The sequence below is a fragment of the Ambystoma mexicanum genome, chromosome 3p (genome assembly GCF_040938575.1).
Source record: "Ambystoma mexicanum isolate Mex_15411 chromosome 3p, UKY_AmexF1_1, whole genome shotgun sequence".
In the NCBI taxonomy this organism is placed as follows: Eukaryota; Metazoa; Chordata; class Amphibia; order Caudata; family Ambystomatidae; genus Ambystoma; species Ambystoma mexicanum.
In genome coordinates, this window is record NC_090925.1 from 1,226,034,064 (window position 1) to 1,226,048,933 (window position 14,870).

The 14,870-nt window shown below is 45.9% G+C and overlaps 1 protein-coding gene across 1 annotated transcript in view; it reads left to right on the forward strand.

Moving 5' to 3' along the window:
• RUFY1 (RUN and FYVE domain containing 1) overlaps positions 1 to 14,870 on the forward strand; it is a 1,926,102-nt gene that overhangs the window by 805,548 nt on the left and 1,105,684 nt on the right. Inside the window, exon 8 of the mRNA XM_069652681.1 lies at positions 14,159 to 14,228. Coding sequence (XP_069508782.1) covers positions 14,159 to 14,228 — 70 coding nt within the window. The remainder of the gene's footprint in view (positions 1 to 14,158; positions 14,229 to 14,870) is intronic.

Here is a 14,870-nt window from a genome sequence, read left to right on the forward strand (position 1 = left end):
GTCCCGGTCCTCGACGCCCTCGAGACCGTCGGAGCCTGTGAGGTCTTCGAAGAAGACATCGACGCCTTCGGCGCCAAGGTCGTCGAGGGACTCTCGAGAGGCTCCACCTCCGACGAAGCCGTCGACGCCATCGGCGCCCAGGATGTGGAAGGACACGCTCGGGGCTCCGCCCTTGAGGACTGTGTTGAAGCCATCGGCGCCACGCTCGAAGTCGACGCCGATTCCCTCGACGCCTTTCGAGGCTGTTTTGTCGGAGGTACCCCGTGGCATGGTGGAACCCCCTAGAAAGGCTCTGGCCAAGGCGAAAAATGTCTTTGTCCCTTTTTCTGTGCCCTCATTCCAGCCTTTGGATTATATTTCTGAGGTGGATGAAGAGTCTGAGGAAGGTATTGTTCCGGATGAGGTACCTGACGAGATTTTGTCTGGTCATAGCCAGATTGAAGACCTGTGTCAGTCGTTGCACGACACCAGTGGTCTGGACACCTCTCCAGAAGTGGAGTTCTGTAGGGCGGAGCCTGGCACCCATGCTGAGTCCTCGTACCGGCGCCTTATGTCGAGGGTAACGGAATACTTGGGGTGGTCTGCGCCACCAGTGGATTTTCGGCAGTATGAAGTGACGGATATCCTCGGCCAAGGTCCACCAACTGACCCGGTACTGCCATTCCATATGGCCTTGCAAAGAAGGGTGGCACCTGCTTGGACTGCTCCGGAGAGTCTCCCGCAGTGAGCAAATGTTTTCCGCTAAAATACCGCCCAGCCAGTAGCGACCCCTGCTACTTGACCACGCACCCCACTCCGGAGAGTTTGGTGGTGCAGGCGGCTACGGCCCCAGCAAAGCAGGCGTCGTACCCTACCATCCCTCCTGATAGGGACGACAAGCGTTTTGATGGCTTGGCGAAGAAAGTGTTTTCTTCAGGGGTATGGCTTTACAGGCAGCTAACTCTGTGTGAGCCCTGTCACGTTTCACGCACACTCTGTGGAACTGTATTTTGTTAGCGACTGAACATATTCCGAAGGGGAGGAATGGGATGGTTTTCTTGCTATTGTGCAGAATGGCAAGGATGCCATGTGTGAGTCCGTTCAGTCGGGTCTGGACATGGCAGATTGTGTCAGCCGGTCCATGGTGGCAAGCACCGTAATACGCAGGTTTGCGTAATTGCGGAAGTCGGGGTTTGCTCCTGATGTGCAAGCCTGGCTCCTCAACATGCCCTTTGATGGTGAACATATTTTTGGCAGCAAGGCTGACGAGAGCCTTGAGAGGTTGCAGACCTCCAAAGCTACAGCAAAGTCGTTGAGCGCTGCAGTTCGCCAACCTCTGCTTTTTCATCCTAGGGGACAGCAATGGAGGGGCGGTTCCTTTCGATATTACTCATCCTTTGGTAAGTCGAGAGGAGTTGCAAGCTAAAGGGGCCACCGTAGGAGTACCAGAGGTGGAAAACAGGGTACTCGAGGTGCCAAAGCCACTCGGCAGTTGCCTCTTTGCCCTCTGGCACTGCCGCAGCCACTTCACCTCAGTCATGAGGCCATGTCCTATGGTTCGCCAGTTGGGGGAAGGCGGGCGCAGCATCTTGAAGAGTGGCGTGCCATTACTTCGGATGTGTGGGTTCTGGAGATCATAGCCCACGGCTACTGTCTTCCTTTCCGGCAGAGGCCTCAAGAAAATCCACCAGGGAATCTCTCTTTGAAGAGTGCGGATCCGCTCCTTGCGCAGGAAATACAGTCCCTGCTGGAGAAAGGCGCCATAGAACTGGTGCATGTAGTGGAGAGGAACAAGGGAAGGTATTCCCCTTATTTTTTGATTTCGAAGAAAGACGGGGGATTGAGACCCATCATGGCGCGGTTTGAACAAGCTCCTCAGGAAGGACAAGTTCAAGATGGTTACTCTTTCTCAAGTCCTCCAGGCCCTTCAACTTCAGGACTGGTTGGTGTCTTTTGACCTCAAGGACGCTTACTTTCATGTGCCGATCCATCCCAAGCACAAGAAGTACCTGAGTTTCGTGGTTGGCAACTCGCACTTTCAGTTTCAGGTCCTGCCGTTCGGATTGACCTCCGCCCCGAGGGTCTTCACCAAGATCATGGTGGTGGTGGCAGCGTATCTCAGGAAAGGGGGGATTCATGTCTACCCCTACCTGGACGATTGGTTGATCAGGTGCGCTGTCCCGAGCAAGTCCTGGATCATCTGTCCGTCACCTGCCACTCCCTTCACAAGCTGGGCTTCTCCCTCAACTTAAAGAAGTCCCACTTGACGGCAACTCAGCGGCTCCAGTACATCGGAGCAGTACTCGACACATCCCTGGGGCAGTGTTTCCCTCCCCAGGTGAGGGCTCATCACATTCAGCATATGGTGCACAAGTTTCAACATGCCCAGAGTCTCCCGGCGTTCGAGTTCTTGAGGTTGCTCGGCCTCATGGCATCCTGCATTCTTCTGGTTCCAGAGGCCAGGTTGCGGATGAGATCTCTGCAATGGGTCCTCAAGATGCAGTGGTCACAGACTTCCGGCAGGATGTCGGACCCCGTTCAGGTGCCGCCCTCGGTCGCCCAGGACTTTCTGTGGTGGGCCGTCAAAGGCAATCTGATGAGGGGGGCTCCATTTTGGCTGCCCTGGCCGTAGGTGACGATCGTGACGGACGCATCCCTCATGGGATGGGGAGCTTGTGCTAACGAGTTGACAGTCAGCGGTCGTTGGTCTCTGTCGGAGTCCAGGCTCCATATCAATCGATTGGAGCTGAGGGCCGTCAGGCTTGCTCTGAAGGCTTTTCTGCCTAGTGTGCGAGGGAAGAATGTCCTGATTCTGACGGACAACACAGTGGCCATGCTCTACCTCAACAAAAAGGGTGGGGGGCAGGGTCACTTCCTCTGTGCAGGGAGACGATGCAGCTCTGGTTCTGGGCCATCCAGCAGGAAGTTTCGATCTCGGCAGTTCATCTTGTCGGAGACGAAAATGAGACGGCGGACGCCCTGAGCAGGCAGAGCACGATCTCTCACGAGTGGGAGCTGGCTCAGGAGATTCTCCTGGAGATCTTCGCCCTTTGGGGGACCCCTCAAGTGGATCTCTTCGCCTCCAGTGTCAACCGGAAGTGCGAAAGGTTCTGCTCGCGGGAATTTCCTCCAAGAGGAGCCTTAGGAGACGCGTTCGTGGTGGAGTGTTCCTTCCCACTGCTGTATGTGTTTCCTCCAGTCCCCGTCATCCCGCAAGTGCTGCAGAGATTACCGAGGTTTGGTTCCCGGATGATCCTCATTGCTCCGGCATGGGCCCGGAGGACGTGGTACCCGGACCTTCTCAACTTGTCCATCTGCCCTCCACGTCGTCTTCACTACCGAGACTATCTACTCTCACAGGAGGGGGGTCAGGTTCTCCATCCAGAGGTCAGATCCCTCAACCTTCACGCTTGGCTTCTGAAAGGTTGAGGTATAAGGTTTGGGACCTCCCTGAAGACGTGATGTAGGTGTTGCTGTCGGCCAGACGGCCAGCAACAAAGTCCCTGTACCGTTGCCGTTGGAGAAATTTCTGCAACTGGTGCAGGGTTAAGAATGTGGATTCTTTTACATGTGACATTCCTGTGGTTCTGTCTTTTTTTGCTTCCGTTGGCCCACAAGGGCCTGCAAGTGGGTACCATTAAGGGTTACCTGGCGGCGCTGTCCATATTTAAGCGCTCGTCTGAGGAGTGTTCTTATTTCAAAATTCTTTTAATTGCTCAGTTTCTCAAAGGGCTCACTAATGTGTTTCCGCCGTCACCTTTCCAGGTGCCTGGTTTGGATTTGAACCTTGTTCTAAAATTCCTAATGGGGGCTCCATTTGAGCCTTTACATTCTTGTCCTTTGAGACTGTTAACCCTTAAAACTGTATTTTTAGTTGCGGTCACTTCTGCTCGCAGAGTGAGTGAGTTGCAGGCACTTTCAGTTAAGCCACCCTTCACTGTGTTTCATAAGGACAAGGTTGTCCTTAGAGTTCGTCCTTCCTTTCTTCCGAAAGTGGTGTCGGAATTTCATTTAAGCCAGAAGGTTATTCTTCCGGCATTTTATCCTCCTCCACATCCTGGTAAGGAGGAGGAGAGGCTCCATATGTTGGATCCTAGGAGAGCTTTAAGTTTCTACATGTCACGCATGTCCCGGGTCAGAGTGGACAATCCGCTCTTTATTGGTTACGCTAGAAGGCGTTTGGGACAAGCTGTTACTAAGCAGACTTTGTCTAGATGGATTATCTTGGCAATTTCTGAATGTTACTGCTTGGCGGGTAAGGACTCTCCGGTAGGCTTACGGGCCCATTCTACTAGGGGTATGGCTGCCTCTACTGCCCTGCAGAGGGGTGTTCCTATTCGTAACATCTGTGAAGCAGCCACATGGGCTTCGGTCCATACTTTTGTACGACACTACTCCCTAGATTCTATCCATGGGCAGGACCTGGCCTTTGGCAAGGCGGTCCTTTACTCTGCAATTTGATTGGGCATTCTAAATTTCTATATTCTAAATTCTTTTTCCCTCCTCCATACGTTGGTACTGCTTTGGGAGTCTGTCATAGATATGGAATACGTCGGAGGACTCAATTCCCTCGAAGAACAAGTTACTCTCTTACCTGGTAACGTTCTTTCGATGGGATGGTCCGACGACTTATTCCATATCGCTCCCTGCCTACCTGCCCCGCTACAGAATTTCTTATACGATTGCAGCTTACGTTTCAGCAAGGCTTTCTGTGGTCACACTGGCAGTAGTTTGGTGCCACACGTTCAGGGGGAAAAAAACTACAACTGAGGCTACAGGTGTCGTGCGTTCTACTTATAACATCCGGTGACGTTGGCTCGACGGAGGCCCTCGAGGACAGCTTATTGATGTCATCGACGAAGGACGCAGACAACATTCCGAAGCAACACAGCTGTGGTGATTACTGTCATAGATATGGAATACGTCATCCGACCATCCCATCGAAAGAACGTTACCAGGTAAGAGAGTAACTTGTTCTTTTTAGTTTTTTGCCAATTTCAGTGCCGGAGATCAGATCGAGAAAATTTTAAAGAAGATGACCCCACATCCTGCAAGGATAATACCCTTGCTGCTAAAATTATCCTGAAAATGATTTGCACCTTTTTTTAACACGGTTTACGTATGCCATTTTCATTCATGAAATTATTCCCGATGGTGTTAAGAAGATTGTGGTTACTCCCCTATTGAAAAAGGTAGGATTCAATCCAGAAAATTTGAATAATTTTAGACCTATCACAAATGTTCTGTTTCTTTTGAAGATTGTAGATCGGGTTGCAACTACACAGTTACAAGAACATCTGGATAGGGCTTACATCCAGCATCTTAGGCAGTCTGGATTCAGATCGCACCACGGTACCGAAACGGCGTTGCTGCATCTGCAGTGTCATATGCTGGATACCATGGACAGGAGTAACACAGGGCTGCTGATGTTACTTGACCTATCAGCAGCTTTTGATCTCCTGCACCATGGGAAGCTCCTAGCTACATTAGCTTTTGTGGGGCAGTGCTTGCCGTCAGCTGTGGAGTGTTTGGGTCTTTCCTCTCAGACCGGATGTCCAGAGTGTACAGGGAACAGGCTTTGTCCACCCAAAAAACATCGAACTGTGGCGCGTGCCTGTCTCCTGCACTCTTTAATGCTTATTTACGCCCTCTGTGTAACATCCTAGATGGAATGGCAGCCAGATTCACTAACTATGCTGACAATTGCTGACGATACGCAGCTACTGATTGAATTAAGCGGGACTATGCTGAAGATGTAAGGAATATCCAGAATATATACCAATTGGCCAAAAACCGGATGACCGCCAACTGGCTTTGTATGAACAATGCAAAGACCAAGATTTTGATGTTTGGGTCCCCCCAAAGCAAGAATGAAGCTGGACCCAGGTTATTTAAACTTTCTCATTGATTGTCATTGCATCACAACATTGGAACCCTCGGTGTGGTGGTGGACTGTTCACTAGGTGCTGATGCTCAAGCGGGGAGTGTCATTAGAAAATCACAATTGCATCTTAGATTACTTTGGTTGGTGAAACCTTATGTTACTAGCAAGAACTGTGAGCCCTTAGTTCGGGACATAATTATGCCACAAATAGATTGCTGTAATGTGCTGTTGGGTAGAACAAGCAAAAACTGTATAAACAAACTGCAAATCCTTCAAAATGATGCAGTACTGATCATTAAAAACATACCTAAGATGAATCATATAGCACCTGCTAGGAGGGAACTCCATTGGGTACTTGTTGCATCTAGGATCACTTTTAAGATTCTTACTCTGACGCATAAATGCTTGCATGGATACGCACCTGCGTATCTTAAAGAAAGCCTCACCTTGCAACCACAGGGGAGAATAACAAGATCCAACTGCACATTTTGGCTAATATGCCCAAAGGTCAAAAGAGTCATAGGGAGTGGACGTTCCATACCGGTATTGGGTATTGGCAACACTGGCCTGGAATGGACTATCAGCTTAGTTGTGTGGAGAGAAGAGTCTTTATACATTTCGCAAGCGGCTCAAAACTGTATTATTTCATTAGGACCTCTATTTGCCCATGCTGATCCGCAAGTCAATTGTCTCTCCTTGTTGTCAGTCTGTTTATGTGCGCCCTGATGCCTGTGGGCTGTGGCAGGGTATAAGCAAATAATAATAATAATAATTAATAACATTTGAATCCAGAGGGCTCCTGGAAAGTGCAGTAGACGGCAACTTGAAGCTTACAATGCAACAGTGTTTTGGAGACCTCATTACGGGTATACCGCCAGAGGACATTGTTATCGAAAGTATACACTGTGTGGGGCCGGTAAGGAATGAGCCGGTGCGAGACCTAGAGATGTGTTAGCTGCTATAGCGGTTCCATATGTCAATATCCCCACAAAGATGTTGCCAAACAAGAATGGTGCCTTTTATTGCGGCGATATTAACATATGGAACTTGCTGGGGACCCCCTGCAACCTCTATATTTTTTAAAGGGAGTGGGGGACACCCCTGCAACCCCCGCTGCCATTTACCCCATAAATTGTCCCCATAAATAAAGTTGCCTATGCAGTTTCCCAGCGACTATATGTATGGCGACATTATTTATGGGGATAATATTACCTTATACTGCTATAGCATCATACAGGCAAAGATAGTCCATAGTAAAAGCAGCCAGATCAGCGGGGTCACATCACAGTCAACGGTGCAGAGATTCAGCTCTATCAGGACCTTGCGCAATCTGCGCTCCAGAAGAGCCTTGTGTCCAGTGATTAAGGTACTGAACCAGAAACTAGTCAGATATATAGACCTTACCTTTTGGGATGATCTTTACATGGGATAATAGGCAGCAGTAGGTCACGACCTGTGAAGAAGACTTGAGCATCTTGAAAATCAGCGAGGACGGATTGGTAGAGAAGTCGCCCAGGCGTCCGCACCCTGCGGGTCAGAATTGGTGGGAATGGACATCAGTGTCGCCAAACGGCAGAGAAAGAAGCGACCACCCTGAAGTGCTTACAAATACAGGGGAATATATGACAGTCACAAGGCGGAGCGAACATTCATGAGAAGGCACTGTGACAGAATCTTGGATGTCGTCCCTTCTCTCCTAAGGAAAGCCCCTTCCCATGAGGCCAGGAAGTTGAGGCTGCAAACCGCTAGCCCTCTTTGTGGGGGGCAGAGAGGGTACTCATCAGGTGGATCTCATGGGGAGGGATCCCCCCTATGGTATTCGGGACGACTATTCAGGGAGAACGCGGTATACCCAGGTTAAGCCACACCTCCCTCAACCTCTTACTCTGTGTAGGGTACCATAATTCCCATTACTTCCAAGTACAGAATAGAAAGTATAACAGTTGGGCTGCGAATAAAGCAGCCCAACTGCGAATAAAGCCTGGGAAAGAGACTGTGAACTAATAATTACACCTGAAGCAACGGTCTGGGACCCCCCAAGTACAATAAAGAAAATGCATGAACAAAAGCAGTGCCTGGCAGGGTAGTGAACCAACTCTGAAGTAGAATCGGCCGAAACAGTTATATGGACAATAGCAGTACCTGGCAGAATAGTGCAACAGGTTTGCTATAAAATCAGGAGAGAAGTCTGAGAGAGACCCAGGGGAAGGGAGTCATTCACCGTGGTGTTGTGAGAAGCTGGTGAGAAGCTAGGGGAAAGGGGATAATTTTCTCTGGCATTGTGAAATATCTGAGGAAGGCAGTAATTCCCCCCTGGTGTCGCGAGAAGCCGGAGAATAGCCCGGGGAAAGAGAATAATTTCATCTGGTATTATGAGAAACCGGAAAAGAACCAGGGCAAAAAGGACATACCCCCCTAGTGTTGAAACGACATCACATCTATTGTTCGTGCAATATACACCACACAGAATAAGGTTTGAACAAGATTCAAGGGAAGAGAGCATACCCCCTGGGATAAAAGCAGAACACCTGGAGACACTCTCCAGGGATCCAACAGTAAAATCAATAATCAAGGTCATTAAGGAATGCTGATTTGTTGGAGCTTTGAGTTGAACCAAGAACTGGGAGTCCTCGTTAAGACGTTTTACTTAGAACTTTGTTTTCAACTTGGAAAAGGATTGTGACCTGTGGAAGGGAGTAATTCCCTCGGGGAACAGTCCCTTGTTTTACTGGAACCCGAGTCCACTCTAAAGAAGAAGGGAGCCATTCTTCTGCTCTAAGAAGACTTGCCAATCCTTTAGTTTAGTTATAAGTGTAAGGGAAAAAAATCTGTTCCTGACACAGGACGGTGGACTTATTTTCCTGGATATCCTGACAGACTTGGTGTTTTTGGTTGAGGCAGGGAAACGCCTATTAGAAGATAGGGAAAGTTAGGGTTTTCTCTTTATTGTTTTAACCAATAAAGGTCTGTAGCCAAAAGAATGCCACCTCTGTGTCAGTCTCCTCCTTCCACACCCTTACAGCACATATGTCAGAACTGCTACATACCTAAAGAAAGGTTTAAACAGTGCACCACTGTGGAAGTAAGTCAAGGACTTTGCTGGCTCTAGACATTGGGAAGGACTAGGTGGCAATTATACAGCAAGTTCATGGGAAGGAGGCCCTGGGGGAGAACCCAAGGACGGAGACGCATATTGGAATCACGCATTTCACCCTCAAGAATTGTTTCCTGGGTTGTGGTTTTGGGTCATGGCTGGGGATTTGATATATCTAGGGTCAATAGGAACTATGCAAGAAATATAATGTATCCAGTGCACACCTACATACAAGACAATGGTGTCATAATGATAGGACTCCCCTGTCCCCTGCACACCTTTTGTGCTGTATTAACAGCCAACAATTATTATACAATCTCCAAAAATTAATTTAAATTCATTCAAACATTAGAAATCCACGCTGTAGACTTAGGAACTTGTGCAGACTTCTTTACTTGTGCAGAATAAAAACTCAACGTGTTTCGGGGCAGATCCCCTTCTTCAGGAGCAAAGACTGTAAACAGAGTAAATATACTTTCACTTAATGTACATCAACTCAACATTATTTAACACAAATCTAAATCTGGTTACAGAAGTGTATCAATTTGCATGCCTACCAACAGTATATTTGAATTATTCTTCCATCCCTAATATTGCAATCAGAGAAGAGTGCCCTCTTAATGAAATCACCAATAGTGAAAGTAAAGAAACCATATCCCGTGTCTTTTAAGAAAACCCTACACCCCAGTAATAGATCCATGTGATTATTAGTAAAAAAGAACTAGCAATAAAGATCCAGAGTCAAAGAAATACTATTCATGCAAAGAAAAGCCTACCTAAGTACTGAGCAAAATGCCAATTCAAAATAATGTCTTCAGGTGCAGACCTCCGGTGAAACACGTTCCACGGGGACCTATGAGTATAGTGAACAAATAGGGGGTCACAATCAACTAATAGTTAAGTAGTGACCAACTGATCAATTTAAAGAAAAATGTTCTACTATTCTTACCTTTTCCGAAGCGAACCAATGTGTATCAGCCGACTCTTTCCTGCTAATGTTGAAGCTGTATTTAGATATGCAAATAGGAAACTGTGACAGCGTATTGCAAAAGAGCACTGGTTTCGATCAGGTTCAAAGGAATCTCCAAGTCCTAAATAGTAATAAAATAAAGATGCAGGAAACCGCATGAGCCATCTGCCTACTTCGGTATCAACAGTACACATATAATGCCCTGCTATGAACAGTAACCCCCTTCTAAAAGACATGTTTCCTGTTTCATCCCGTAATTGGTAAACGTAAAATGCAGAAGACGTGGCAATTTATAATCTCTATTAGGAAACTAAAAAAGAGATATTAAGACATAAAAGGGGTAATGAGCTGAGAATCGGATGGGTATACACATGGCACGTTCACACTCTTAACATACAACATTAGGTGGATGAATTCCCCAGTAGAAAGGAGGACAGTTGAGGCATACCTGAGGAAGGAGCGGCCAGATGTGATGGTGAAGTACGAAACACATAGCAGGAAAAAGAACAAAATTGGTGTACGATTACGCTCATATTCCCGCATTTCCCAAGCTAATGCATTTGATAAGACGGGAGAGGTACTCCTAGCCTTTAAGGACATGCTAAAAGTTCAAGTGCTCAGCACGTATGAGGATCCAGTGAGGTGGTATTTATTAGTCTGAGCACAAATGGAAAAATCAATGATCACATTGGTGGTGCACATTGGCGGTGGTCTATGTCCCCAATTCGGGCCAAGATGGCTTCTTATGAAGTGTAGCTTCACATTTAGAGAAGTATGCACAAGGAGACATAATAGTGATGGGGGACTTTAATAGGGCATGGGTGTTGCAGGAGGATAGGAGTTCGGGGGCATTGCAGGGTCCATTCAAACCGTCCAAATGTTTAAAGCAAAGGTTGGAGTTTCTCTCACTATAGGGCGCCCGGAGAGTGGTTGGGGGCGCTAAAAGAGTTTATACGTATTACTCCCATGTCCACAAACGTTCTCACTGATAGATTACATATGGGTGTCCACACGATTGATCGGGAAAGTAGCAACAATATAATTAGGCCTATAGCGTTATCGGATCATGCGCCTATCTCAGTTACAATATATCTCCCCAAGAGCGGAAGTGGCTTATGAAAGTCAGTGTTCCGGAAAGAGATCCTGACGGATAAACTCCTTGGAGAGGCAATTGAGGAGAACACAGACACATACTTTGAGGATAATTTTACATCTGAGAAGTTTGCAATCACTTTGGGATGCATTCAAGGTGGTAGTCAGAAGAGAACTAATTGCAGCAAGCACCCACAGGGAAAAGCAATGCAGACAACTGGAAAAGGAATTAGAGGGGCAGCTTAAGAGAATTATGCAGGCCATGACAGTGAAACCAACTAGAATGGTGCTAAAATCATACAAACATGTTAGGGGTCAGCTAGATCTGTTATGCACACATCGAGTAGAAAAAGCCTTTCTTTCTATAAAACATAGGTACTATGTTGCAGTGAATAAAGCAGACTGCTTGTTGGCACGTCATCTTAGAAAATGAGTAGCGGCTCAAACAGTAATAAAATAAAAAATGCGAGAGGGAGAGATTGTCACAGAAAGCAAAGCGATAATGGTCATATTTGCAGACTATAATGCTGCACTGTATTCTTCAGATCACCCTGTAGGATCCCAGCATTGGGAGTATTTAAATTCGGTCCCCTTTCTGAAACTATCTGATATGGAAAGGGAATGCTTAGAGAATGACGTACAAGAGGAAGAAGTGCTGGCAGCTATTAAAAACCTCCTGCTCAATAAAGCACCAGGTCCAGGAGGTTTGCCGGCCATATTTTACATATATTGCAAGGCAAGACTAGTACCATGGTTGACAAAATTATACAATTTCTTTAGGGATAGAGAGTGAATAACGCCATCATGGAGGAGGCCATAGTAGTCCTTTTCCTGAAACCTAACAAGGACCCTACCAACTGTGGTTTGTATAGGTCTATAGCGTTAATCAACCTAGACACAAAGATCTGTGCTAAGATCTTGGCAGTGAGGATGACGAAGTTGCTCCCTGAAATTAATTGGTCCAGATCAATCAGGGTTTATTCAAGGAAGGCAAAAGTTTGATAATATTAGACATGTCTGTCAGCTACTGGAAAAGACCACGATAACAGGGCACCTAGCGCTTTGGTTTCACCGGAAAAGTGTTTGACAGGGTAGAATGGTCTTCCATAAACTGGAGCATCTGGGATCTGGTCCAAATTCCTCCCGATGTTGAGGTTAAATTACTATTTCAAGCCGGGGTGTCCACTTTCCCCACTGCTCTTTGCCATATATTTGAACGTTTTTTTAGCTAGACTTGGAAGTACGAACGGGATTAGGAGGGTAGGTTTTGGGGAGAAGAATATAAAATAATGGCTTTCGTGGACGATACGCTTTTGGCACTGTTGGATCCTGTACGCTCCTTAGATGCGCTAGCCCACAGGATTGAAGGGTTTAGGGAAGTGGCAGGATTCAAAATAAATATGCAAAAATCAGAAATCCTATATCTTTCTGTGCAGGGAGACCAGTTGGAGCAGACATGTCGGGGCTCTCAATTTAGATGGGCACTAAAGGGAATCTCATATCTAGGGGTTACACTAACCAGAACACTGGATCAACTCTATGGAGTGAACTACACACATTTATTGCATAACATTAAGTATGATCTAGGCAGATGGAACCCCCACTCTATATGCTAGCTCTGGAGAATCGCATAGATAAAAATGTCAATACTACCAATGATTCTTTATTACTTCCAGGCTCTCCCCATAACACTCCCTAGATCCTTTTTTGTATCCCTAAACAAAATAGTATCCGTTTTTGTATGGCAAAACAAAACCCTCTGGGTAGCGATCAAAATATTGATGGCTGCCAGGAATGAAGGGGATTTAGGGCTGCCCAACTTTCTTAAATATTATGAAGTGGCGCAAATGAGAGTGATAAGGAAATGGTTTTCTGATTAACACACTGGCTCTCAGACCCCAAGATCGTAGTGGCAGCTAGGCATCCTTTAACACCATTTGGGAGATTCAATACCACATATTAAGGATCAAGAAAATTGGTTTTGTCACTACATAACCTCTTTACAGAAAATGGGCCACAAATACAATGGCCATACATGAAGAAGTGGGGGAGGTATTAGTAGATCATGCTATACCATTAGAATGGTGGGCGCTGCTTTGGAGAAGCATATCAAAATTGACACACTCCATTCAGCTCGGCGAAATGTGGTATAAAGTACTCATGCAGTGGCATTACACCCCGGATGCACTACACAAAATGTTCCACAGTTCGTCGCAATTGTTGGAGGGGATGCTCACAGAAGGGGATTGGGCCCATTTCTGGTGGGAGTGTTCGGTAATCCACCCATGTTGGGATGAAATAACAGCTCACATCGGCAAGATATTTCCCACGAACATGAAGCTTGATGTTCAGAAATGGTTATGTGGTATATGGGATCCAGAGAAATGCCTGCCTTCCAAAGCACAAATTAAAGCATGCATGGTTTTACTTATTGCGGCATGGCTGGGACTAGCGCAAAGATGGAAACAGTGGCAGGCCCCAATGGGAATAGACTGGCTTCAGAAAATCTGGAACTTTGTGGCACATGAATGGGTGACATAATGTATCCAGGGTGAATATTCTGCGTTTAAGCAGGACTGGGGGTCTGTTCTAGCATTTCTTTAAAATTATTTCAGGCTTTAGTTGCGTCTGCACACATTGAGAATCCTGGGTATTGTGCATAATTGGGCAAACAGAAAGTAAGAGCTAAGTGTGTAAAGTGGTGTAAACGAGACCTCTGGAGACCAAAGGGCGGGTACAGGGGAGGGTTAGTAGGGTGGGGGATTGCGGGAGGTAGGGAGGGCTGTTGTGGTGTTCTGTAAATTGTAAAATGCCAATAAAACACATTTTAAAGAATTGAAATCTGAAACTTAAACCTAGACCAGGGCAAATGGTCTGATGCTTTTGGCACCAAAAATACAATCCATGTTTCATACAATTGGCCAAGAAGAAATGCCATATTTTTCCATTGAGTCTTCATAATTGGAACACATCACCTGATTAAGTTTATCCCTGACCATAATTGTGTGTATAAGGAATGAATACAAGCCTAATATATTTGAGCGCATACATTAGTATTTGCATGATTGTGTTGAAATAAAAATGATGGTATTAAGTTAATCTCAAACTAAAATGTTGTTTACAAATTTTGTTTTTGCAGTTGTACTGTTGGTGATCTTCAATTGAAGATAGAAAATTTAGAGAGGACCAACTCAAGATTGTTGGAAGAGGTTTGTTGAAGTATCTGTGTATTGAAAAAATGTTTCTTTATTCATATTTCTATTAATTAGTTAATGCAGAAAACCTCTCATAAACATTATACATTTTTATTGGACCAGCCTTCCCATACGTAAATCCTATTCTCGAGCCTACAGTCTATTATGAATTTTTTAAAAATGGCACATAAATTTCTGTGTTTAATGCGTGTGACAGCAATTGAAATCAAGATTTGTAAATGTTATAATACAGTCTTTCAGTTAGTCCTACACTGTTCCTTTTCCAAGCACCATACCACACCGAAAATAAATAAAATAAAATTCCCTGCTTGGACTAATTCCTTAGGGACTACGGTAACTTGGCCTAGTCCCAATAGCCCTGTGAACCTGCCTGATCCTAATTCTTGTGACTTGTGACTTGTGACTGGTTTTATAAAACACAGACATTCACCACAAAGTATCTTGCCACTGTTGGGCAACATGAAGCAAAGAGTGAAAATAAGCAAAAAGGACCATTGCCAAACATCAGAAAGCAATCTTCTAAAGAAGTGTCTTACGTTTCTTACAGAATATTAATACGCTTGACTTGGTCCATAAGAAACAATGTAGACCATTCAACATTTTACTGGCCTGCACCGGGAAAGATTGTCCTCGATA